We start from the raw sequence: 24,831 nt of genomic DNA, 5'->3' as shown, positions 1-24,831 counted from the left end.
TGTATTCACTGACTGACCTAATACATTTAAACAAACAATAACCTGCCTGTGTCCTTTATTCTGAGTTAGTATTGATATATGTATGTATATATATATATATATATATATATATATATATATATATATATATATATATATATATATATATATATATAATATAATATATAATATATATAATGTTGAATATTCAATAACATGGCAAATTCTTGCATCCAGCACACCTTACAATAGTGGTAATAAAAGATGCAACCTATGCTTGAAAGAGAAACTGTTTATCATATACCGTCCAGACCTGTCATCCCTCAACAAGCGCAGCGAAATTGTATCAGCATGCCGCCACAGACGGAAACACCTCCTAGGTAACACATGAGCCAATCACCACGCCCCTACACCAGCCTGTACCCACCCACTCTGTGCCCTATATATATATATATATATATATATTTGATAATTGATAGTTATGTATATAGTATTCTATTGAAACAAATTCAAGGGGCAGCAACATGAATCGCTTGTTGCGGAATATAGCAACATAACGTGTGCTTCACTGCCATCTTGTGGGTGACACCATGAACTGCAACACGTTTTCAAGGTAGAAAATGAAATGCGTAAACATTTGCACCGCCATTTTGTGGACAGCGTGAGAAACTGCACGTATCTCATCCGGAATCAGGGTGCTTGTATTGATATTGTAATATCCCAGGAATGCAGGCTCATACAACTTCTTTGTTTGTCTTGTCTTTATTGTACAAGATGCGATTGAACAACACAACTCCAATGTGCGTCACCCCTCTTTTTCCGGCAATACTCGGACGCCTTGCTTTCTATCATCAACGTCACTTCCCTATCGCTCTCCGGAAGTCCCGCCCCCCCCAGCCAAAGTCATTGGCTAACACACCGTAGCCAGCCGAAACAATTATTATAAAAAAACAATGAGTCTGTAATTACACGTCAGTGCTATCTCTTTCTGCGGCGCTGCCGGCTTCCCATCGGCTGCCGGAGCACATGTTCATTTCCGGGACCCGAACCTTAGCCAGGGGGAGGCGGTGTGCGGCTAAACTGCCCGTCAGCAGCATCATTAGCGTGACAGTCAGTGTGGCTGCCCAACTGCATGCTGGGAGACCCATCTAGGGAATTTACCACACATGCGTTTTCAGCTGGCCTGAACAGGAACCAGCGACATGACATGAAGTGCACTTACATTTCCCAGCAGATTGCTCAGGGCGATGTCGGAATAAGACGAGAGGAAGGCTGAGGAAGACAGGGGGACACTTTTAACCCTTCCATTGCGCAAGTGCATGCTGACAGGGGAAACGCATACAAACACACTAATGATCCAATACCAAAAACCAGGGCTGGATTTACGATCAGGCAAACACAGGCAGTTGCATCGGCCCCCAAAATAGTTGTTAAAGATTTAGATCAGGAGTGTCAAACGTACTGCCTGTGGGCCGCATCAGGCCCACAAACAGGTTTTACCCGGCCCGTCAGATGAGTTTGCTAAGTATAAAAATAAGCTGAAATTTTTGAATGAAAGAAACTGCTGTTTTAAATGTGTTCACTAAATGTCACAATAGCAATTATTTGTGTCCTCTGTCGCTAGAGGGGCGGAGCTATGTGCCCTGTTAAGATTGATTGAGACTTCTATTAGTAGATTGCACAGTACAGTACATATTCCATACAATTGACCACTAAATGGCAACACCCGAATAAGTTGTTCAACTTGTTTAAGTCGGGGTCCACGTTAATCAATTCATGGTAATAGAGGATAGAGGTCTGGGGACACATTATCTAGACTAGGTGAAATGATTTGCATCCCCCTTTAACTTCATGTGTGATTAATTAAATAAGCCCAAATTCACAAGTTTTAGTGTAGATCAGGGGTCACCAACCTTTTTGAAACCAAGAGCTACTACTGTGCGAAGGGCTACCAGTTTGATACACACTTAAATAAATTGCCAGAAATAGCCAATTTGCTCAATTTACCTTTATTTCTATGTTATTATTAATAATTAATGATATTTATCTTTGTGGAAACACTGATCATCTTAATGATTTCTCACAATAAATATATATAGAAACAGATAAATATCAATATGCAACACTTTATGTTTATATTTTCTCTAAGTGCACATTTTTCAAATTGAACATTTTCAAATGATCACTTCTAAGACAGTCTTGTGTAATCACAATATCCCATTTTAACTAGCTAGCCACTAACATTTTTTAACAAATCATGAATTACTTTGCACCAAGTTTGTACAAATAATAACTCATGTAAAATACAAAAGTCAACTCTCAAATTTTTAAATAAATCAGGTCACACTTTGAACTGGACACCAAATCTGTTTTCTGTTTCTTTGTCAGTTAGTGAAGACCAAGTCTTTAAAATATTTTCTTGAATTTTCAAATTCTATTTGAGTTTTGTCTCTCTTAGAATTAAAAATATCGAGCAAAGCGAGACCAGCTTGCTAGTAAATAAATAAAATTTAAAAAATAGAGGCAGCTCACTGGTAAGTGCTGCTATTTGAGCTATTTTTAGAACAGGCCAGCGGGCTACTCATCTGGTCCTTACGGGCAACCTGGTGCCCGCGGGCACCGCGTTGGTGACCCCTGGTGTAGATGATGCTGCATATACAGAATAAACCACATGATGTTAGTACATCAGTTGAGGAAAATGGGTAAATAATAAGAATAATAATTGATATTATTATTATTAATTCCATCATCTGATAGATTAAACATGAACACCAATGGGAGCATTTTAAAACTCTGCCAGACTCAATTCTACCTATTTCACTGATGAACATTATTACATCATTTATTCAGAAAGTAGAAATAACAACAAAGGAAGATAGAACACTATTAAGTGCAACATGTAAGTGTAAAAAAACAATGCAAACAACATTATAATTTGTATATTTTCAGGTTGTGCTTGTTCTATTAAAAAAAAAAAGAAAACAATCTGAAGTTGTCTTTAATTATAAGTTATCATGCAATGATTTTACCAGTCAGGCCCACTTGGGAATAGATTTTCCTTAATGTGGCCCCTGAGCTAAAATGAGTTTGACACCCCTGATTTAGATTCAGAAAGACAATATGGTAAGTTACCATGTTGTTTTTGTTTTGTGGAGTGCCCCGATGACTAGATTTGCCTTGGGCCCCCAAACGACTAAATGAGCCCCTGCATAAAACACATGCAACCATACTACAAATTGAAAATGTCGCAATAATAGAAACGCAACAGAATCAAAAACAAATGTGTGTTCATTTGCATTTTTTATTTGCAGTATTTTCCTATTGCCTTTGTTTTTTGATGTGTGTGTGTGTTTGTGTGTGTGTGTTTTTGGTACGGAACATAAATGTGTTTGGAGCATTTATATACATCGTTTTCCCTTGTCAGCAACCGAATGTGTGTCTGTGTACGTGTTGTTACCACAAGCAATGGCCAACAGATGAGTTTCCCAGCTGAAGGTGAAGAAGAGTCCTCCAACAGCCATGCATCCCAAAGCTCCATTGAAACCTGACAGGCCCCAGTAAAGAGACTGATGGCGCACTGCCACAGATAAACCTACACAGACACACATACAAACACAGAAATACTATAGCTGAGCTACTTAAGGTTTGTTTGCATGCACTAAAACACGTGCAAACTTGATAGCACACGCACAGCTGATTTACTAAATGTGTGCACGTGTCTCTTTCGTGAGCAGAATAAGGAGCGCAATCCATTTAGCGTGTCTGTCTTCATTAATATGCGCACATTTTGCTGATCATCAGAACGCCCGTAATATTGAGGAAGAGAAGAAGCTGATATAATTATCATATAACTATATAATTACACGCAGTTAGATTTATCAAGAATAAAACTAAACTGCAAAGGCTATTTTGCATTTTTATTCAGCACATCTGAAAAGTATGTGCAAACTGACACAGTTGTACACAAGGCTGTGAGAAAAGAGGCGATTACACAGCGCTCCGTCCTATGTGTGCTTGTCAACATATATGGACTGTCAAAAATACAAATATAATATTGTCTATTCAGCAATATAATTTTATAATGTGATAGCTGATGGATGATTTAGGCCCTTTTCACACTTCAGGTCATTTCTGATTTTTTTTGCTTATATCGGAGCTATTTCGGAAATATTTCATGTCAAGGTGAACAGTACAATTCCAAATTTTTCCAATCCGACCCAGGCCTCTTTCGTATGTGGATATAAATCAGATGTGTACTCGATGCAACTGCAGTCAGAACGATCAGGTTGAATGCATCAAAAAGCGATAAGCGTCATTATTATTATTCGCCAAAATAGACAGTTTAACAAAATGTAGCTGACAAAAAGCAGAAAACAGGCAAAAGTTATATGTCCTAGGAATTCACGTCAATGTTCCATCACTGCTGTCTCCAACTACTCGCCCAAACGTTGACATGTTTACCTTCTTCCTTCTTGATCTTCTACGTGCAATAACGCGGTTCAGAAAATGTTGACTTTGATTGCACGAAATCCTTGAAATTGCCACAAATGCGCCAGGACTGAGACCTAAAATTGGAGCCATGCGTATATACTTCTGTAAACACTGCAGCATGTGCAACGTCATGTCTGCAGGCGCGTCAGTTTGTTTTCACCTTAGACATTGCAATATTTTTTGTAATAAAAAACAATTACATGTAAAGATCGGAATTCAATCAATCAATCAATCAATCTTTATTTATATAGCCCTAAATCACAAGTGTCTCAAAGGGCTGCACAAGCCACAACGACATCCTCGGTACAAAGCCCACATACGGGCAAGGAAAACTCACCCCAGTGGGACGTCGATGTGAATGACTATGAGAAACCTTGGAGAGGACCGCATATGTGGGTAACCCCCCCCCCCCCCCCCCCCCCCTCTAGGGGAGACCGAAAGCAATGGATGTCGAGTGGGTCTGACATAATATTGTGAGAGTCCAGTCCATAGTGGATCCAACATAATAGTAAGAGTCCAGTCCATAGTGGGGCCAGCAGGACACCATCCCGAGCGGAGACGGGTCAGCAGCGTAGAGATGTTTCCAGCCGATGCACAGGCGAGCGGTCCACCCCGGGTCCCGACTCTGGACAGCCAGCACTTCATCCATGGCCACCGGACCTGTGCCCCCCCCCCCCCCCCCCCCCCTTCTCAAGGAAAAGGGGAGCAGAGGAGAAAAGAAAAGAAACGGCAGATCAACTGGTCTAACAGGGGGGCTATTTAAAGGCTAGAGTATACAAATGAGTTTTAAGATGGGACTTAAATGCTTCTACTGAGGTAGCATCTCTAATTGTTACCGGGAGGGCATTCCATAGTACTGGAGCCCGAATAGAAAACGCTCTATAGCCCGCAGACTTTTTTTGGGCTCTGGGAATCACTAATAAGCCGGAGTTCTTTGAACGCAGATTTCTTGCCGGGACATATGGTACAATGCAATCGACAAGATAGGTCGGAGCTAGACCGTGTAGTATTTTATACGTAAGTAGTAAAACCTTAAAGTCACATCTTAAGTGCACAGGAAGCCAGTGCAGGTGAGCCAGTATAAGCGTAATATGATCAAACTTTCTTGTTCTTGTCAAAAGTCTAGCAGCCGCATTTTGTACCAACTGTCATTTTTTAATGCTAGACATAGGGAGACCCGAAAATAATACGTTACAGTAGTCGAGACGAGACGTAACGAACGCATGAATAATGATCTCAGCGTCGCTAGTGGATAAAATAGAACGAATTTTAGCGATATTACAGAGATGGAAGAAGGCCGTTTTAGTAACACTCTTAATGTGTGATTCAAACGAGAGAGTTGGGTCGAAGATAATACCCAGATTCTTTACTGATTCGCCTTGTGTAATTGTTTGGTTGTCAAATGTTAAGGTGGTATTATTAAATAAATGTCGGTGTTTAGCAGGACCGATAATCAGCATTTCCGTTTTCTTGGCGTTGAGTTGCAAGAAGTTAGCGGACATCCATTGTTTAATTTCCTTAAGACACGCCTCCAGCTGACTACAATCCGGCGTGTTGGTCAGCTTTAGGGGCATGTAGAGTTGGGTGTCATCAGCATAACAATGAAAGCTAACACCGTATTTGCGTATGATGTCGCCTAGCGGCAGCATGTAAATTCTAAAGAGTAAAGGGCCAAGAACCGAACCCTGAGGAACTCCGCACGTTACCTTAACATAGTCCGAGGTCACATTATTATGGGAGACGCATTGCATCCTGTCAGTAAGATAAGAGTTAAACCACGACAAAGCTAAGTCTGACATACCAATACGTGTTTTGATACGCTCTAATAAAATATTATGATCGACGGTATCGAAAGCAGCGCTAAGATCAAGAAGCAGCAACATAGATGACGCATCAGAATCCATCGTTAGCAGTAGATCATTAGTCATTTTTGCGAGGGCTGTCTCCGTAGAGTGATTTGCCCTGAAACCGGATTGAAAAGGTTCACAGAGATTGAAAAAAGGTTCACAGAGATTGAAAAAAATCTGAATTGGACATCCTACTCTGCAGTGTAAAAGTAGCCTTTAGGGGCTGATTAAAACAAATAAAATTAATGCGTTTTTTTGTGTTTGCTTTTTTATTTATTTAAAAAAAAATGTTTTTTTCATATAGAAGATGTATTAACATATCTCTTATCGTGAAATGAAGTTCTTGTAATATGCATTTTTTGCATATTTTTCATCGCATCTGCCTTTTCCCATGAGCGCACCTTCAGTTGGCAAAAAAAAAAGAAAAGAAAAGCAGTTTCAATGAAGATGCGCCGCAGGACTGCTTCTAAAATGCCCATAAAAAGTGGTACATGTCTGCTGCATGTTTGAAAACATAGCAACACACGACAGGTAGAAGGATGATACCATGAATGTGCAGGAAACAATAAATTGTCTTACAGGTGAAAGGTTTTTTTTTTTTTTTTTTAAACATTTGTTTGATAATTTTCAAAAACATACAATAGACAGGAGTTGTCAAAATACATCAAATACTGCTCCCCTCCAACATTTAAGATAAAACAAAAATAATAATAATGAATAAATACAATAATATATAAATAAAGTAAAAAGAAACCACAGACAGATATTCAAATAAAACCACAGACAACTGTGTTCCTAAATGGCCTTCGAGAGATATAGCAACCAACAAGCGCAGAAAAGGCTCATCAACCACCCACATTTCAATTGTGTTTCAATCAGTGTTAATTTGGAGATCAGCTCCTCTGACATATTTCAGAAAGGCACCCCATAGTTCTTGAAACTTTGCAGAGCAACCATTCAATGTCAGCCTGATCTTCTTTTTGGATTTCTTAAGGCTAGATGACTGAGATGCTACCCCAAATAGTCCACTTAAAGGGATTTGGTTCCATCCTTTCTCCAGTGACCACAGACAGTGTTAAAAATGTTCAGAGATGGGCAGAGCCAAAATATATGTATTAAATTAGCTGGAGTCTGTTGACACCAATCTCATAAAACAGAGTGAAAAGTTTGCTTTTGATGTCGATGTCCGTTATTTCGTCTCTTTCCTGTTTTGTGTTGAATGCATTCCCTTGATTCCTGTCTAAAGAGGCTTCAGTAGGCAACTGATTGTAATCACGAATATGGGTGGTTCTTAAGCATTTTTACTTTTTTAACTTTTATGTTGGATGCATTCTGTTATATCCTGTGTTGCCTTTTTAGATTTGATATGTTTAAAGACCTCTATCTCTGCATCCTTTGGGGTCTCGCCCTGACAGACCATGACATTTTGGCCCCATGTTGGGATATTGTGCAGTCGTAGTAAAAAAAAAAAAAAGCACAGAGTCAGTCACCAACATGGGATTCTTCGTTTGGGCACTCAATTCCACGGACTGATGCACAGGCAAACCGACTTCTAAAACCATGGCCAAATTTATTTCTCACATTCTTCCTCAAAAAATGAATGACATGAAAAATGGGGCATATGACAACCAAGTTACCGCTGGATTGGGACTATTAGGAAACCATGGAGCCTGCTGGCCAGTTTCAGTGAGCAAACTGCTTGGGCCACATTTGGTAAATTGCTAATAATAATAATAATAATAATAATAATAATAATAATAATAATAGTAATAATGATAATGATAACAATAATAGTTCATGATAAATTAGCAAACAAAATTGTGTTCTTATCTGTACTATAAAGTTCAAATTTGAATGATAATAAAGGAAGTTTAAGTCTAAGTCTAAGTCAACATTCACAGTAGGATGGTGGTAATTGCCTAGGTTCGAGTGACGGAAGCGTGGCTGCCAATTTGTGCCTTTGGCCCCTCCAACCACCACCAACATTTATTTACATTCGTAAATAAAGTTTGATTTGAAGCAGTGTGAGTGGCACTGGGAGCAAGGTGGCTGGAACCCTTTAGTTGGTGGCACAGCCACTCTACCTTCTGAGCCACGCCACCCCCAAGGGTGTTTTTGGCTGTTTACAGTATTTAACAGTATCTACTTATCAATCCATCCATCCATCCATCCATCTATTGCACTATTCAAGACACAATTACTGCAAGCCAAAAGCTGTGCAGTGGGGCCCATTGCATTTGTTTACCAAAGAGATGCACACCTCCTGTGCTTTTTTATTGCAAAATACTGCAAAATAATCCACCAGGGGTGTCAAAAAAGTTGCAAGTTCAGCACTTTAACAAAAAGGTTAGAAACACAAATTAATTCAGGAATTCTGCTCATAGTTTTGCTTAATACTGAAACAGATTAATTGGATATAAAACCAAAGCAATTCTTCCGATAAAAAAATAATTTTTTATCGGAAGAATTGCTTTGGTTTTCGTACATTTCGGTCTTATTTTGATCTTTTGGAAATGACTGTAAGACACACAGGCCACAGTTTGATTAAAGTTGTCTTATTATTTTTGTCATCACGTTGTACTTGTTAAGATGGAAGTAAGCAGGTCATTGTCTGCCCTGTGCACTGTTGATACACATGCATCACAGCATGGCCTCAAAAGCTCACTTGACCTTTGAACTGCAGCTGTAACAAGATTAAAAATGGAGGGCTAAAACTATTTTCTCCCTGAGATGCACTACGGAGATAACATTTTCAGCCTGTTGGACATTTGGCTGAACCAGGCCAATTACGACATATGGTTCCTACCCTTTTAATGCTAAAGACGGCCGCTCCCGCCTACAGCATCTTTGCTCTGATCCTCTTTCTTGTCAGTCTGCTCCCCCTACCTCGCCGCTTTGTGCCCTTCTCTGCTTTCTTTATCACCTCCTGCACTCCCCCAGAGGATCATTAAAGACTAATGAGAAACTAAGACTGATGCTCGAGAGATGCTTTTTTATTTGTAACGTTTGTTACGCCTCTTCAAATGAAATGTAATGCAGACCAGAGATTGTTGTCGCTGAATGCACGCAGCAATTAGTTGACATGACTTTAAAGTCCACCCTGCACAGTCTCTTTGCTTTGCAGCACCATGACAGTGTGTGTGTGTGTGTGTGTGTGTGTGTGTGTGTGTGTGTAAGCAAACTCTTACCTGACTCACAGCTGCAAAAACACAACAGTGATTGGTCTGAAAAATGTCCTTCATATTTTACTGTCCTTAATAATGTATAGACGTGCAGGGAGGCACATTAAAAAGCAAAACACAGTCAGCCGCATGACTTTTATGGTCACCTCAGCTAATTGCTTGGAGTTTTCTGAGCCGCCCGTGGGCTGCAGTCGTTTCTTCGCCGCTTTACAGTTCAGAATTGTTTTTATGTGCGCTGCCTACATTCAGTTATGGTCACCTGAGAGGGGGTTTAAAAACTGCAGTGATGTGACCTGGTGCAATGTGAACATATACACACTATATTGCCAAAACTATTTGGCCACTTGCCATGACTCACATATGAACTGTTCCCACAAGGTTGGGAGCATGGAATGGTCCAAAATGTTTTGGTATCCTGGAGCATTCAAAGTTCCTTTCACTGGAACTAAGGGGCCAAGCCCAGCTCCTGAAAAACAACCCCACACCATAATTCCTCCTCCACCAAATTTCACACTCGGCACAATGCAGTCCGAAATGTACCGTTCTCCTGGCAACCTCCAAACCCAGACTCATCCATCAGATTGCCAGATGGAAAAGTGTGATTCATCACTCCAGAGAGCGCGTCTCCACTGCTCAAGAGTCCAGTGCTTTACACCACTGCATCCGACACTTTGCATTGGACTTGGTGATGTATGGCTTAGATGCAGCTGCTCGGCCATGGAAACCCATTCCATGAAGCTCTCTCCGTACTGTACGTGGGCTAATTGGAAGGTCACATGAAGTTTGGCGCTCTGCAGCAACTGACTCTGCAGAAAGTTGCGACCTCTTTGTGACCTCTAAAGTGCTTCAGCATCCGCTGACCCCTCTCTGTCAGTTTACATGGCCTACCACTTCGTGGCTGAGTTGCTGTTGTTCCCAAACTCTTCCATTTTCTTATAGTAAAGCCGACAGTTGACTTTGGAATATTTAGGAGCGAGGACATTTTCGACTGGATTTGTTGCACAGGTGGCATCCTATAACAGTTCCACGCTTGAAATCACTGAGCTCCTGAGAGCGGCCCATTCTTTCACAAATGTTTATAGAAACAGTCTTCATGCCTAGATGCTTGATTTTATACACCTTTGGCCGGGCCAAGTGATTAGGACACATGATTCTCATCATTTGGATGGGTGGCCAAATACTTTTGGCAATATAGTGTATCTATGTGAGATTGCAGATTCTCTTTAAATATACATCTCCTGGATGCACTGGGACTCCAGCTGCAGCTGCACACGGGGCCAAGTCAGCCCTTAAGCATAGGGACATCGTCGGCCAGGTGCAAAGGAGAAGAGGTGGCCTTGGTCTCGGCGAGAGTACACCATCCTGGTACAAGGCAGGTCCAGCCCTGCGACGTGGGCATGTGATCGAGGAAGTTCGCAGAGGGGAAGAGGCTGCGAGATGTGCAAAGGCAGTCTCACAAGGAAAGCAAGGTCAAAGGATGTGTTGGGAAGATGTTGAGAAGCGAAAGCTCTCCTGGAAAGAGATTTGGGACATGAAATCTTTGGTAAGGAGAAGACCCCACATGCTCTGTCCATCTCCAGCAAACCTGAAACACATCCTGGTCAGCTGCAAGACAAGCCTTACACAAGGTCGATACACTTGGCGGCACAACCAAGTGCTGAAGTGTCTAGCAGCTTCACCGGAGGGTCGACACACGGTCGTCAACGCTCTGCCCCTGCCTTCCTCCCATCCTGCATCTTCAAGGCAGTTTGTGCATGAGGGGGAGAAGCACACGAAATTCTGCAACACTAAAGCAGAGGCCGGACAGCTGGGAGCAGCACGGGACTGAAGGCTCCTTGTTGACCTGGAGCAGAAACTCTCCTTCCCAGTGGAGATTGCCACGACCAGCCTCAGGCCAGATTTTGTGATGTGGTCCTCTGCGATTCAAAGCGTCTACATCATAGAGCTGACAGTGCCCTGGGAGGATAATGTGGGTGAGGCCTATGAGCGCAAGAAGCTCCGGTATGCCTAGTTGGCAGCGGATGCTGAACAACGGGCCTGGAAGGCCACAATTCTCCCTGTGGAAGTGGGCTGCAGAGGCTTCGTGGGCAGGGCAACTACCAGTCCCCCTAAGAACATGGGAATCCGTATAGGTACCTCATGCAACCCTGCTTAAAAAAAATCACTTGACAAAAAGTATGAATAAGGTAGCGAACTGCAGTGGACGCAACAGATTGCCATGTTTGCAATGATGTGATAACCATAGACATCTTCTAAGTAGACACAGCATTGGCTGCTGTGACGCGAGAACCACCATCTTGAAGTGGTGATGAGGAGCCGGCGAGCAGCCTAAATTGACAGTTGACAGGTAGAAAACAAAGATGTTCAGCGTTTTCCCGCTCAAATGAGCGGACTGTTGAAAATAGGAATCGGAGGATTACTTTTCACAAGTAAGATTTAACATTAACGTACTATTGTTTGTATTTTGTGAAAGGAATATTACCACAGAGTTGAGAAGGAGCAAAGATCTTCAATATTTGTATGTGAAAATCACAAAGAAATCTTCTGGGGGAGGATGATATATATTATATTATGTCTATAACATATATACAATATATACAATATACAACATATACAAAACATGTACAATATTACAGTATATACAGTATATGTGACAGCAGCATCTGTCCTTTCTAATCAATTTTCTACCGCTTGTTACTCTTGGTGTCTCCGGCCCCCGGCCATATTGTTTCAACCCAATGCAGCCCTCGAGTCAAAAAGTTGGGGGACCCCTGGTCTAAAGGGACTCGGTAAAAAATCTCAACATTGATTTCTACCCAACTCTCTTGTTTCAGCTGCACATTAGGTTTATTACAAAAAAAGCTTTTTTTCATCTGGGTAGTATAACTAAAATCGTCCCAATTTTGTCCATCAGTGACGCTGAGATCATTACGTCTCGATTGCTGTCACGTATTATTTTTTCCAGCATTAAAAGATTACAGTTGGTATGAGACGCGGCAGCTGGACTTATGACTGGGACAAAAAAGTTTGCTCATATTACGTCTATATTGGCCCAACTGCACTGGCTCCCAGTACACTTTAGGTGTGGTTTTAGTGTTTTGTCACTGAGCGTGACCGAGCGTGTCGTCAACTTGACAAATCAATTTGAGCGTATCGCTGCTAGTTTGCACCATACTGAACTATACTAAGTCTAATGCCAGCCAAAGGCGTTAAAACAAATCTAACCAGTACACATTTATCCATGAAAGTATGGTAAAGCTCCTGATGGTGTGTTTGAAGGAGATGCAGTAGAAGTCCACTCTCCAAGTGGAGATCCATCCATCCATGGATGGATGGATGGATGGATACTGAAGTTGTTAGTATCACATTACATTGTATTGTTTTACACAATATTTATTATCTAAAATCTTGTTACAAAGGCATGTTACATGTTAAATTTGTGATGTTTTAGGAAGGGCATTGAAATTGATTAAAATTAATTTCAGTGGGAGACTTTGATTTGAGCTGCTTACAAAGCAAGCACCCATTCACTGAAGTGTTTTGATTAAGAGCTTTGTCACAGAGCCAGTTAAGTTTGTAAGTCGAGGTACTCTATTGAATGTTTGGCCCCCAAGCGGAAACTGAAAGTGCCTCAATGTCACCTGGTTGCAACCCAGCAATTTACTTCACAGCAGATTGATACCAACGTTTGTATATAAACCTCTACTGATAGGCCAAGTGAAAACACCCTTACTTGTGTTGACTTGACTTTAGAAGCTAAAACTCACCGGCCAACGTTCCAACTGCTGAGCCGAGCAGAGCGTGGACGGCCTGCAGAGGGGAGTAAAGGCAGAGCGCCCCTAGGATGAGCAGCGAGGGCCCCAGGGCGCCACAGGCGAAGATCTGGCCCACGCCTAGAGGGATGCCTCGCAACACCTGCGCAGGGGAGAGGACACTGAAATATTCACAGCACAGCTCGATTTCCCAACGGCAGCCTGCCTCAGTGTGTGAGCGGTGCACAGTTGCCATGGTGACGGCTCTTGGCTCACGTGACTGCCTTAGGTACAGTCAGATTTAATACGCCGCTGTTGCACAGGCATCCTGGGCAGAGTGCGAGATGAAGACATCAAATATAAATAGCATTCACGTCATCGCCGCCTCTGGTGGGAGGAGTGCAGCGGCAGAGGCCTACGAGGACATGAAAGTAGGAGATGGAGAGGAGAGGAGAGGAGGCGGGGGATGCTGGGAACAGATCTTATCTTAGGAAGAATATACAGTAAGAGGACATTAGGAATATACAGTTAGAGGACATTAGGAATATACAGTAAGAGGACATTAGGAATATACAGTAAGAGGACATGTTTACACAGTGATGACGGGATGGAGAAGGATGGGGCAAGAGGCTGTCGATTAACATTGAACTGCAGTGACACACATATGAGGCGGGACATGAAAAAGGATTTAGATGCTTCAAATCTTACTGAAGGGAATTCTAGGAAGTGACAGAAAGAAATGCTAAAGAAAAAAGAAACAGACGGGAAGAACAAAGACTGTGAAGGACCATCCTGTCGATCTGCCATGGACTCTATTTAGACTTTATTTAGTGTGTGTGTGTGTGTGTGTGTGTGTGTGTGTGTGTGTGTGTGTGTGTGTGTGTGTGTGTGTGTGTGTGTGTGTGTGTGTGTGTGTGAGTCTTCAATAATTCATTCTTAAGCTGTTCGACACAATAAGCACTTTATCTCGTAAAAAAACAAAACACTGATGAGTTTCTATTATTAAAGTCGTTGTTAATTAAAGTGACAAATGGCGCTCCATCAGTTGCTAAGCAACCGATGAGTCAGAGCAGGCTGGGCTTCATGCATGTTGTTATAGCAGCTGTGGACTGACATTTTTTGTGGGGGAAAAAGGGACATCATAATGACATTCTGACAACAAAATGCGTCAGATAATAGTTCTTGTTACCTCCGATGCGCTGAGCTCGGTGATGTTGGGCGGCGGCGGTGAGCCTGGCGGTATAGCAAGGTGGCGCGGGAAGTAGGGGTTATCAGGGCCGATGCACAGGAAGTAGAGGGTGATGACGGCGTTGAAGGGCAAGACACTAACTGGCAAGTCCCAGCGGTCCAACACAGACGAGAAGCCACTGAAGAGGAAGACACTAACGGGCAGGTGTGTGATGAAAGGATTTCTCAACAAGCACGATGGAAATGTTTTATTTCAATACAAGGTTCGTTCGATTGAATCTTTACAGTTTTAAAATTCCAAAAAGGAGTAGGAAGACGCAGAGATTTTTGAATCCTCCCTCCTCTTTGTGTCCCAACAATTACTAATGCAGTTGTACCTCAACGCACGAGTATTTGACTGTTGACTTTTTTGTTATGCTTTAAAGGGGAACTGCACTTGTTTGTCATTCACAATCTCTATCCCTATATCTTTTTTAATGCATTCTAACTCGTAAATAAACACTAGCAAGGGTCAGCTAACAATGGATCCAATGGGGAGTCGCTATATTACGCCTATAAAGCACTTTTAAAACATCCAAAAACCTCCATCAAGGTTTTATATACACACTGTAAGTATGTATGTAATGTATTATTAGCAACATTAAAGGGGAACTGCACTTTTTTTGTGGAGTTTGCCTATCATTCAAAATCATTATGAGAGACATGCCGATGGATGTTATTTAATTTTTTTGCATTTTAAATATTCAATAAATGCGATCAAAAGTCTGCTTACAATGGAGCCTACGGGAGCCGCTCTAGTCTGCCTATAAAGCCCTTAAAAAAACATGAAAACGCCTCCTTTGAGGTTTTATATACATGATGTAAATATATACGTAATGTAGTAATGGGCACATTTATAATAACATTTCACATTTCCGTATTTTGATAACTTTAGACATACACGACGCATTCATTTTAAAAACACATCACGTTTGCTTGTTTTCAGTGGTTGGACAAAGTCATTGTTTTGCAAGTCATAAGTAAGTCTCAAGTCTTTGCCCTCAAGTATCGAGTCAAGTCCCGAGTCAAGACAGGCAAGTCCCGAGTCAAGTCCAAAGTTAAGACTGGAAAGTCTCAAGTCAAGTCCCATGTCCTGCATTTTGAGTTTTGAGTCCTTTCAGGTCCTTTTAACCACAGACTAATATATTTACACGGATTGTGTATGCTTTTAAAACGCTGTATTTATTTATTAATACAAGTGCATTTGAAATTGCAGGGGAAAAAAATAGGTTACAGTTGCTGCTGTAGCAGATTGCAGCACTATGTATTTTCAAACTTTTTTCCGGTTGAAGGGATAGTTCGGGATTTGTGAAGTGGGGTTGTTTTGAGGGACTACACGGAAAATGGCGGGCAACCCGCTCACAATAGAGAGAAGCAGACAGGCTACCAGCACATGACTTAGGCTTTACATTGCTGTGGACGGGGTCAGCAGCTAAATGTATTTAAGCCACCTCAAAGAGGCAAACTTAACAAAATCAATGTCAGTTTAAGTGTAAGCCATAAAAATAATATTTTCATTACTTTATCTTGCCGTCAAGACAGCCTATTCTGTAAATAAACTTAAGGTATATCGCTTGTTAATTCACCGTCTGCAGCCCTGCAACTCACATGTGTTGTGAGGTAAACAACCAGCAGTATGTCGGAAAGATAGCTAAAACGGTACACATATTCTTAATATAGTGTACATTTTAACTGACCTTTATTTTACTATTTTTGTCTTTTTGTAGGTGGTTAAAATACGCGTTGCTGCTGACCGCCGTCTAACATTACGTTACTGTGTGTGATACATTGACTAACGTAACGTTATGTATAGGTACCTCATGCAATCCTTCTTCAAAAAAATCACTTAACGAAAAGTATGAATCAGGTAGTGAACTGCAGTGGACGCAACAGATTGCCGTGTTTGCAATAACGTTAGCAGTGAGTTTACAGCCTCACTGATTTAACTACACAGCAAATAAAAGTTACGTTACTTAGCCAATAAACGTTAGCTTACATTCAAAACTTACCGTTCTTTGTGCAACTTCAAATGTCAAACGAAGTTGGAAGTTGTTGCGTCTCCGTCTGTAATCTTCGAACCGCATGTTTTGCATACCTCATTTCGTTTTGTTGACCACCTCGTAGTTTTTATACCCGAACGAAACTATCTTTGATATGATTTTTTTCTCACTGGCGCTTTGACAGCTCTTCTTCGTTGGTTGTCCTGCAATTTGATTGGATGAATGCTGTCGGATGAAAACAACGTGGCTCTAATTTGATTGGCTGTTGTACCGACAGCACACCCGCTGACAGACACACACGTACACAATGAAAGATACAGGGCGCTCCTAAATAACTTTTTAATCTTTGGGTTTTGGGGAAATTAGCAAGTCTTGTCAAGTCAAAAAGCTCAAGTCCAAGTGAAGTCACAAGTCATTGATGTTAAAGTCTAAGTCGAGTTGCAAGTCTCTTTACATTTTGTCAAGTCGAGTCATCAAATTCATGACTCGAGTCTGACTTGAGTCCAAGTCATGTGACTCGAGTCCACACCTCTGCTTTTTTTTCTTCATCACTGATTACTGCTCACTGCACTCCCCCAACAAACATAATAAAACATCACTTACTGTACAATGTCTGCTGTCATAATGATGCCGACTGCTAGGATGTTCATATATTTCCATTTAGATGAAAAATGTCTCACAATCCTCGCGAAGAAATGGGATGGGGTTGCTGGTCTCTTTGTGTCGTTTTCGCCATCTCCGGGTGCTAAATAGCTGTCAAACTTGTCAGAATACGCCCTCAGACTTATTTTGTCCAGGTGAGATGCATGATTTATGATCTACAAAAAACTTCCAGGAAGCAAGGAAAATCATGTTGAAATTGTCCACAAGCTTGTGATCACAGCGCCGCTATAAATAGTTAGGGCTTATAATAACAATATTGCTAATGTTTGGTTAATATACAAATCACAAATTGTAAATGGAGTATTGTTGGCGGGTTTTGGATGGTTATTTATTGGATTTTATTGGCGGAATAGAGGAGCTCCTCTTAGCGGATTTTTGCTTGGTTACAAGTTAGAATGCATAAAAAAAAGAAAAAGTCAATTCGTTCTCATGTCTTTTATAATGATTGTGAACAATAAGCAAAATTCCCCAAAAAAGTGTAGTTCCCCTTTAGTAATAACATGTCATATTTACGTATTTTGGTCAATTTAAGCATACAGCGGCGTATTAACTTCACAGACGCATCACAATGTTCGCTTTTCACTTCAACATCAACACTAATATTCATGTCAAACTTTATGAGAGCCAACAACGACTACTTTGGGACAAACGATGATCCAGAACTTTATATGTCATGTCTGTGATCATGTTTTGTTTAGTTATGTTTTACTTGGTTTTTGGACACTTTTTAGTTCTTGTCTTCACTCCCTTGCTTTGTCACCATAGTAACCATTAGTTTCACCTGGTTCACATCCTCATGTCACGCACCTGTCTCACGTTTGCCAGGACTCGCCTGTCAAGACGTGGACTATGGTGTGTTTGTTTTCCCGAGATGCAAGTAAAGCTGGACTGGACATGGCGTGAAGGTAAATACATATTTATTGGTAACGCTCAAAAAAGGAATCAAACGAAAGGCACGCACAAGGCCGGAAGTACAAAAAAAACTTGGCGATGAAAACAAAAGACTAGCACTAAGGCAATTAACTAAGAACACGAAACAAAAACACTTACTGTGGCATGGCATGAAGCATGAATAACAAGGGTGGACATGAATATCATGGGTAGCATGGATGGATAGATAGATAATGTCACCAGCCCGACTGCCTGGCAACAACAAGCTTAAATACTGGTGACATGATTAGTGAAAACAGGTGCGTGACTCAAAATGAGAAAACGTGAGACAGGTGCGTGACATGACGATGTGAACCAGGTGAAACTAATGGTTACTATGGTGACAAAGCAAGGGAGTGAAGACAAGAACTAAAAAGTGTCCAAAAACCAAGTAAAACATAACTAAACAAAACATGATCACAGACATGACATTATATTTTTGAACCTGAATATGAGTTTGGGAAGCTGAGTGATAAACAAATTAAGCTTTAGTGAAACACGAAGCATCATGTAGCAGTCTTTCCAACTGCTGAACAAGATATACAAACTACGAACATAAAACAATCACTTACTTTCAATGTCTGCTCTCACTGGAATGCCGACTGACGGGATGTTCATTCATTCCCGTTTAGATGAAGAATTAATCATAATCCACCTGGAGGTTAAAAAAAAAAAAAAAAGGTGGCCGCAAACTAGCGTTTTTTTTAATCTTTCTTAGTTAGCCCTCAACTATGTCCTGTAGGCAAGACAATTGAAAGTCAAGTACGGCTTAAATACATTTCAAGTCATTTCAATGGGCGATGTTGATTTAAGATATGGGTATTTTGAGTGAAGAGCTCAGTCATGGAAGCAATTAAGCAATTAACTGCTGTTAATTATCACCTGAGGGTTTTAAAAGCCAATGTCACGTCAATCAATCAATCAATCAATCAATCAATCAATCAATGTTTACTTATATAGTCCTAAATCACGAGTGTCTCAAAGGGCTGCACAAGCCACAACAACAGTCGGTGTCGGTGTGGGATCATTGTATGTCAGAGTTACGAACATATTGTATATTGTATGGTATTGTTTCGATTTTTTTTGTATTAATTATTGCTGTGAGTTCTAATTTGGGCTTATTTTTTCCAACACAGCTTTCCCTGGGTTTTTCTGTGCAATTCCCCGCTGTACTCTATTTGTACTTGTATTTATTTGATGCACAGCTTCCCTGTGTTTTTTAGTGCATGTCCCTGCTGAACCCTATTTGTGTTTTTATACATTTGGACATTAAATACCCGTTCACCTGCACACTTCCTGCTGTCTCCTGCATTTTGGGCTCACAAGTACGGCTACGACTAGCAAACTTAAAAGCTATTTACAGTAGAACACACTTAAGTGTCAGGAGCTCGCATGGCTGCAGTTGTAGTGACCCCAAGATGCAGGACCCAGGACAACGGTGATCAGGTAAGAGGATTTTGATATAATTAAACAGAGAAGGAAGCCGTCGTGCATGTAAGGTTCTCAAACATAAATCAATCCTCGAGCACTGAGGAGCACGCGAGGCAGGCATAAAATAGAAGCCTGCTGATTAGCACCAGGTGTGGCCCGGATGCCATTCAACAGCAGGTGAGGGGAAAACCGCGCTCAGCAGAGACATGCAGAAAATGGAAATCAAAATAAGAGCACTGATAGGAAATAAACACAAAACAAGGAAGCACAAACAGAAATTAAGTGACAGATCGTCACACAAAGGCTACTATACTAGGTGAAACGAGTTGCTATATGGGCCTTATTTCATGTTCGGATGGGTCCAATATAGTAAAAAAAAAAGAAAAAAAGAATGGAAACATTTCTTATTCAAAAATATTTGATTTGAGTAATTTCGAAATGAATATACACACAAATGTATAGTTTGCACACATTGTGTGTTGACTTACTGAGCATTAAGGTTCAGCATTTTTGTTTTCAATATACCTTGTAAGCACTAAATGTTTGTGCTGTTTCTTAAAAGGGCTCTTATTTCTCTGATTTATAGTATATGTATACAATAAAGTAAAGAGACTTAACACCACTAAATGAATACCAGTTTGACTGACAGGTGTGCCTCCAGTAATGTTGTGTCTCACCTGCTAGCAGAGCCCAAGCAAACGGGCAGCAGGAGCCACCAGTACCAATCTCCGCCAGCGTTAAACACTCCCATTAGCAGAGACACCAGCATGCCGTTATAACCATGCATGCCTCCCCATACCTCCGCACTGTGCACAGAAAAGGACACTTAATGACAAAACCTGTGCATGTGTGTTGGTGGTAGAGATGTCCGATAATGGCTTTTTTGCTGATATCCGATATTCCGATATTGTCCAAATCTTAATTACCGATTCCGATATCAACCGATACTGATATATACAGTCGTGGAATTAACACATTATTATGCCTAATTCTGTTGTGATGCCCCGCTGGATGCATTAAACAATGTAACAAGGTTTTCCAAAATAAATCAACTCAAGTTATGGAAAAAAATGCCAGCATGGCACTGCCATATTTATTATTGAAGTCACAAAGTGCATTATTTTTTTTAACATGCCTCAAAACAGCGGCTTGGAATTTGGGACATGCTCTCCCTGAGAGAGCATGAGGAGGTTGAGATGGGCGGGGTTGGGGGGTCGGGGGGGGGGGGGGGGGGGTCGGGGTGGAGGTGGGGGGAGTAGGGGGCAGCGAGGGGTGTATATTTTAGCATCCCGGAAGAGTTAGTGCTGCAAGGGGTTCTGGGTATTTGTTCTGTTGTGTTTATGTTGTGTTACGGTGCGGATGTTCTCCCGAAATGTATTTGTCATTCTTGTTTGGTGTGGGTTCACAGTGTGGCGCATATTTGTAACAGTGTTAAAGTTGTTTATACGGCCACCCTCAGTTTGACCTGCATGGCTGTTGACCAAGTATCCCTTGCATTCACTTGTGTTGTGGAAAGCCGTAGATATTATGTGATTAAGCCGGCACGCATAGGCAGTGCCTTTAAGGTTTATTGGCGCTCTGTACTTCTCCCTACGTCCGTGTACCACTCCACTTTTAAAAAGTCATACATTTTACTTTTTGAAACCGATACCGATAATTTCCGTTATTACATTTTAAAGCATTTATCGGCCGATAATATCGGACTGCCGATATTATCGGACATCTCTAGTTGGTGGCTAAGGCTACATGTGGCTAAAGACAACCTGTCCTGTCCCAAGATGACCGCCGTGAGCGTGGAGGTCATCACGCCCACAGTACCCAGCAGGCCTTGCCAGGGTGAGGCCCAGTAGAGCGCGGCTAGCATTAGAGAGCCACTCAGCGGGTTGTTTGCTATAATCACACGGGAGACCCCTCTGCAGGCCCACACGGCCAGCTGCAGAATGAACCATTTGTCTGGGGAAAAACGTGGCACACACGCAAATGCACTTGAATTTCTATGACATGCATTTCAAGAAACATCTTATACAAGACCGGTATTTTCATGAGAAGCAGGAGTAGTATCACTATTAGTATCATTGGTGTGATTAGTGTGTATATTTTTCAGTTCTCTCCAATATCTGTATTTTTTACATTTTCTGTTGTTCCATGGGCAGCACGGTGACACAGGGGTTAGTGCATGTGCCTCACAATACAAAGGTCCTGAGTAGTCCTGAGTTCAATCCCGGGCTCGGGATCTTTCTGTGTGGAGTTTGCATGTTCTCCTCGTGACTGCGTGGGTTCCCTCCGGGTACTCCGGCTTCCTCCCACCTCCAAAGACATGCACATGGGGATAGGTTGATTGGCAACCCTAAATTGGCCCTAGTGTGTGAATGTGAGTGTGAATGTTGTCTGTCTATCTGGTTGGATGTTGTTCCATTGATATTGTTCTATTTTTCGCAAAACTCACCTCAGGGAATAAGTCATTGGACACAGTATAGCTTTGGGGGCAAAAACCCCAAAGGATTTGAATAAAATCCGATAATTTTTCTTTATTTTGCACAACTGACCTTATTTTCCTCACACAAATGTATTTATTTGTTGTTATTGTTACAAAGTCGTACATTGTGGTATTGATAAAGTTGTACCTCAGTTTTGGTACGCCCCACTTTTTGTACAATTCTTTTTTCGACAGAAATTGGCCGTCCAGGTTAACATTGCGTGTAAACAACTAATTAGTCCTTAATTAAGTGACTAAGGAAAGAAGCAGGAGCGGCGTGCAGGTGGGATCAGGGTTTTAATATTTAAACGCAGGGCAAAAATACAAAACAAAACTCAGACGCCAACAAGCGTGGAGCGGCAAAACAAATAGTCACCGAGGGTGAACAGCGAGTAAGAGTAGTGTGTAGAAACATATTCGTGAGCGAGGAGAAACGTAATTGTTGCATATAGCAAACATTGACCCAGCAACTAGTGCTGGGTGACAGAAAACTCTAAAGGGGAGTGATCAACCAAAACACCTGATGGGAACACTAATTGCTAAACAAAGACAGGTGAGGAGAATCAGTGGCCATGGAAACCAACAGTAAACAGGGAAAGAGGGTGCACCCAGGAAACAGACTAAAACAGGAAAACTACCAAACATAAATCATGCCATGACCCGGGTAACGAATCATGACATGCTTTTCTTATTGGAATTTATTGTAAAATAAACCACCATGGGGCCAACAAAGTTTCAAGTGCCAATATTTGTTCCAAAAAAAGGTGAGAAACATTAAATTCAAGAAATAACTTGCCACAAAGTACAAGGTGCTAGCTGTGTGACTCTCTCCTCCCCTGCCTGCTCTCTACTCATTGCCCGTCTTTGCCAACAAGAGTCTTCAACAAAGGTATATTAAATATATTTTTTTATCGCTTCAACCATCTGGCGACATTTGATTTAAATTATATTCAAAGCCAAAAAGTACATAAAAGGTTTTGAAGGGCGTAAAAACATTTTGATTTTTTTTTTTAAACCTTTTCCTTGCTCAAATTTCTCAATAAACTTTAGTTCTAAACCAAAAATAAATAATGTAATGTTTTTTGTTGTTGTCTTTTTTAACCTTTTAAAGGCCTTTTGATCATATAATGTCACAGGTTTACATTAAATAAAAATAACAAAAATATCAATAGGCCTTCAAAGAGCTATAGGGCTAAATATTACATTACATTACATGACATGTTTGGCATTTTTGTTTAGGGCTGATGATGAATGAGAAATTTGAGTAAAGAAATTAATAAAAATTGATCCCGAATGTTTTGCTCTTTGAAAAGTTAAATACTTTGATGTCCTTCATTGGGATATTGCCTAATAATGATCTTACACTTTTGGAAAAATGTAACGTTATTTTCCAATTTTTTTCATTTATTTTAAAAACCCTCTCAGGAAAAATCATGTTTAATGGAGTAATGCAACAAATATTATGACCAAAAATAAAAAAAATCCACCTTAATTTGTCCCCAGAGGGTTAATGTGTCTTTTATATGTACTTCACTTTCTTTTCTGCATCTAATTATTCTCTATAAAATATTTTTGTGGGTCTTTAAATGTTTACTTGAACGTTTATTATTTCTCGACCAATGACATGACGTCAGTGACTTTGGCTGGAGCTAGATTCCAACCCTCAAGTTTCTGGCTGGACACTCTACCATCTGAGCCACGCCGCCCCACAGGTGTTATTGTATATTGTTAAGTTGTGCGTTTGTTGACCACATTTTTTTGTTGGTTTGACTCAAATCTTTTAATAATCTATTCTGACCAAACAATTTAAGGCAAAAACCACAATTATCTCGAAAAATATAATGTCAAAAGTTATCGACAGTATTTCCGCTTGATTTACTTTGTATGGGATCGATAAGAACGTTTTCAGTCTTGCCCACCACTCATTTAAAAAAAGTTAAAAAGTTAAAGTATCAATGATTGTGTGATAGGTGTGGTGAAATTAACCTCGGCATTTGATCCATCCCCTTGTTCATCCCCTGGGAGGTGAGGGGAGCAGTGAGCAGCAGCCACAAGACATCAATGGTCAGTTATTAATTTAGATGCACAAGGATATGCAGCAGCATAGAACATGTAATGATAGCTAGAGCAGGTGAGTCTAAAGTAATTCAGCACAGTATACTTTTCCTACCTTGCGTGTACTTATCCAGGTACACCATGTCACCAGTTACCATCATGACACCGTTCTTTACGCGACGAGCGGTGCTCGCTGGCTTCCCGCTGGCATCCTGCGCCTCGGTTTTGGTGTCCATCCACATGGCTCCAGCCCTCGTCCTAAAAGTGCTCCAATAACGCTTTGAAAGGATGTTTCCGCTGCTCCCGTTGCTTCTTTCAGCCTCTTTCGGAGGAAACCTCCCCTTTCCCAGTCGCAGGGGTTGACTCATAAACCAGTTGGCCGCGTAAAGTATTCACTCCACAGTGACATTGCCAGAAAGGAGCAAGGTTCAAACCCATGAGGAGGAAGATGAGGCTCTGCGTGTCCCAATCAGCTGTCTTCACACATTGTTGACTTAGGCTACTCATCCACCTTCTTTATGGTGGCATCGGCACCAATGTTTGTCTCCTCTTTTCTTTTGCAAAGCCATTAGTGGGCAATGTGTTATCACAAGTTGATTCAAAAGGTGTAATATTTAAGCTTTTCCTGCTGCTGTTGTTGAATCATTCTGGATGCCTCAAACACACACACACACACACACACACACACACACACACCCTCTAAGGCTGCTAATAAGTGAGAGAATCTCTATCCATCTATCCGTCTTTTGCTTAACTGAAGCAGCCTAAGCAGAAAGAGGCCAGGCTTCCCTCTCCCCA

At 41.1% G+C, this 24,831-nt stretch overlaps 1 protein-coding gene across 1 annotated transcript; it reads right to left on the bottom strand.

The window, feature by feature from the left end:
• Window positions 1-728: 728 nt before the first annotated feature.
• On the bottom strand, window positions 729-24,416 carry LOC133606324 (urea transporter 1). The gene is made up of 8 exons (XM_061960132.2): window positions 24,149-24,416; window positions 21,266-21,455; window positions 20,180-20,308; window positions 14,441-14,633; window positions 13,267-13,414; window positions 3,437-3,571; window positions 1,202-1,251; window positions 729-1,127 (listed from the first exon to the last, which is right to left on the bottom strand). The coding sequence occupies exons 1-8, from the start codon at window positions 24,399-24,401 to the stop codon at window positions 945-947; spliced, it is 1,281 nt and encodes a 426-aa protein (XP_061816116.1). The 5' UTR covers window positions 24,402-24,416; the 3' UTR covers window positions 729-944.
• Window positions 24,417-24,831: the final 415 nt, after the last annotated feature.

The sequence above is a fragment of the Nerophis lumbriciformis genome, linkage group LG05 (assembly GCF_033978685.3).
Source record: "Nerophis lumbriciformis linkage group LG05, RoL_Nlum_v2.1, whole genome shotgun sequence".
Classification (NCBI taxonomy): Eukaryota; Metazoa; Chordata; class Actinopteri; order Syngnathiformes; family Syngnathidae; genus Nerophis; species Nerophis lumbriciformis.
Note: the sequence above shows the minus strand (reverse complement) of the source record. Positions and strands in the feature narration are given on the sequence as shown.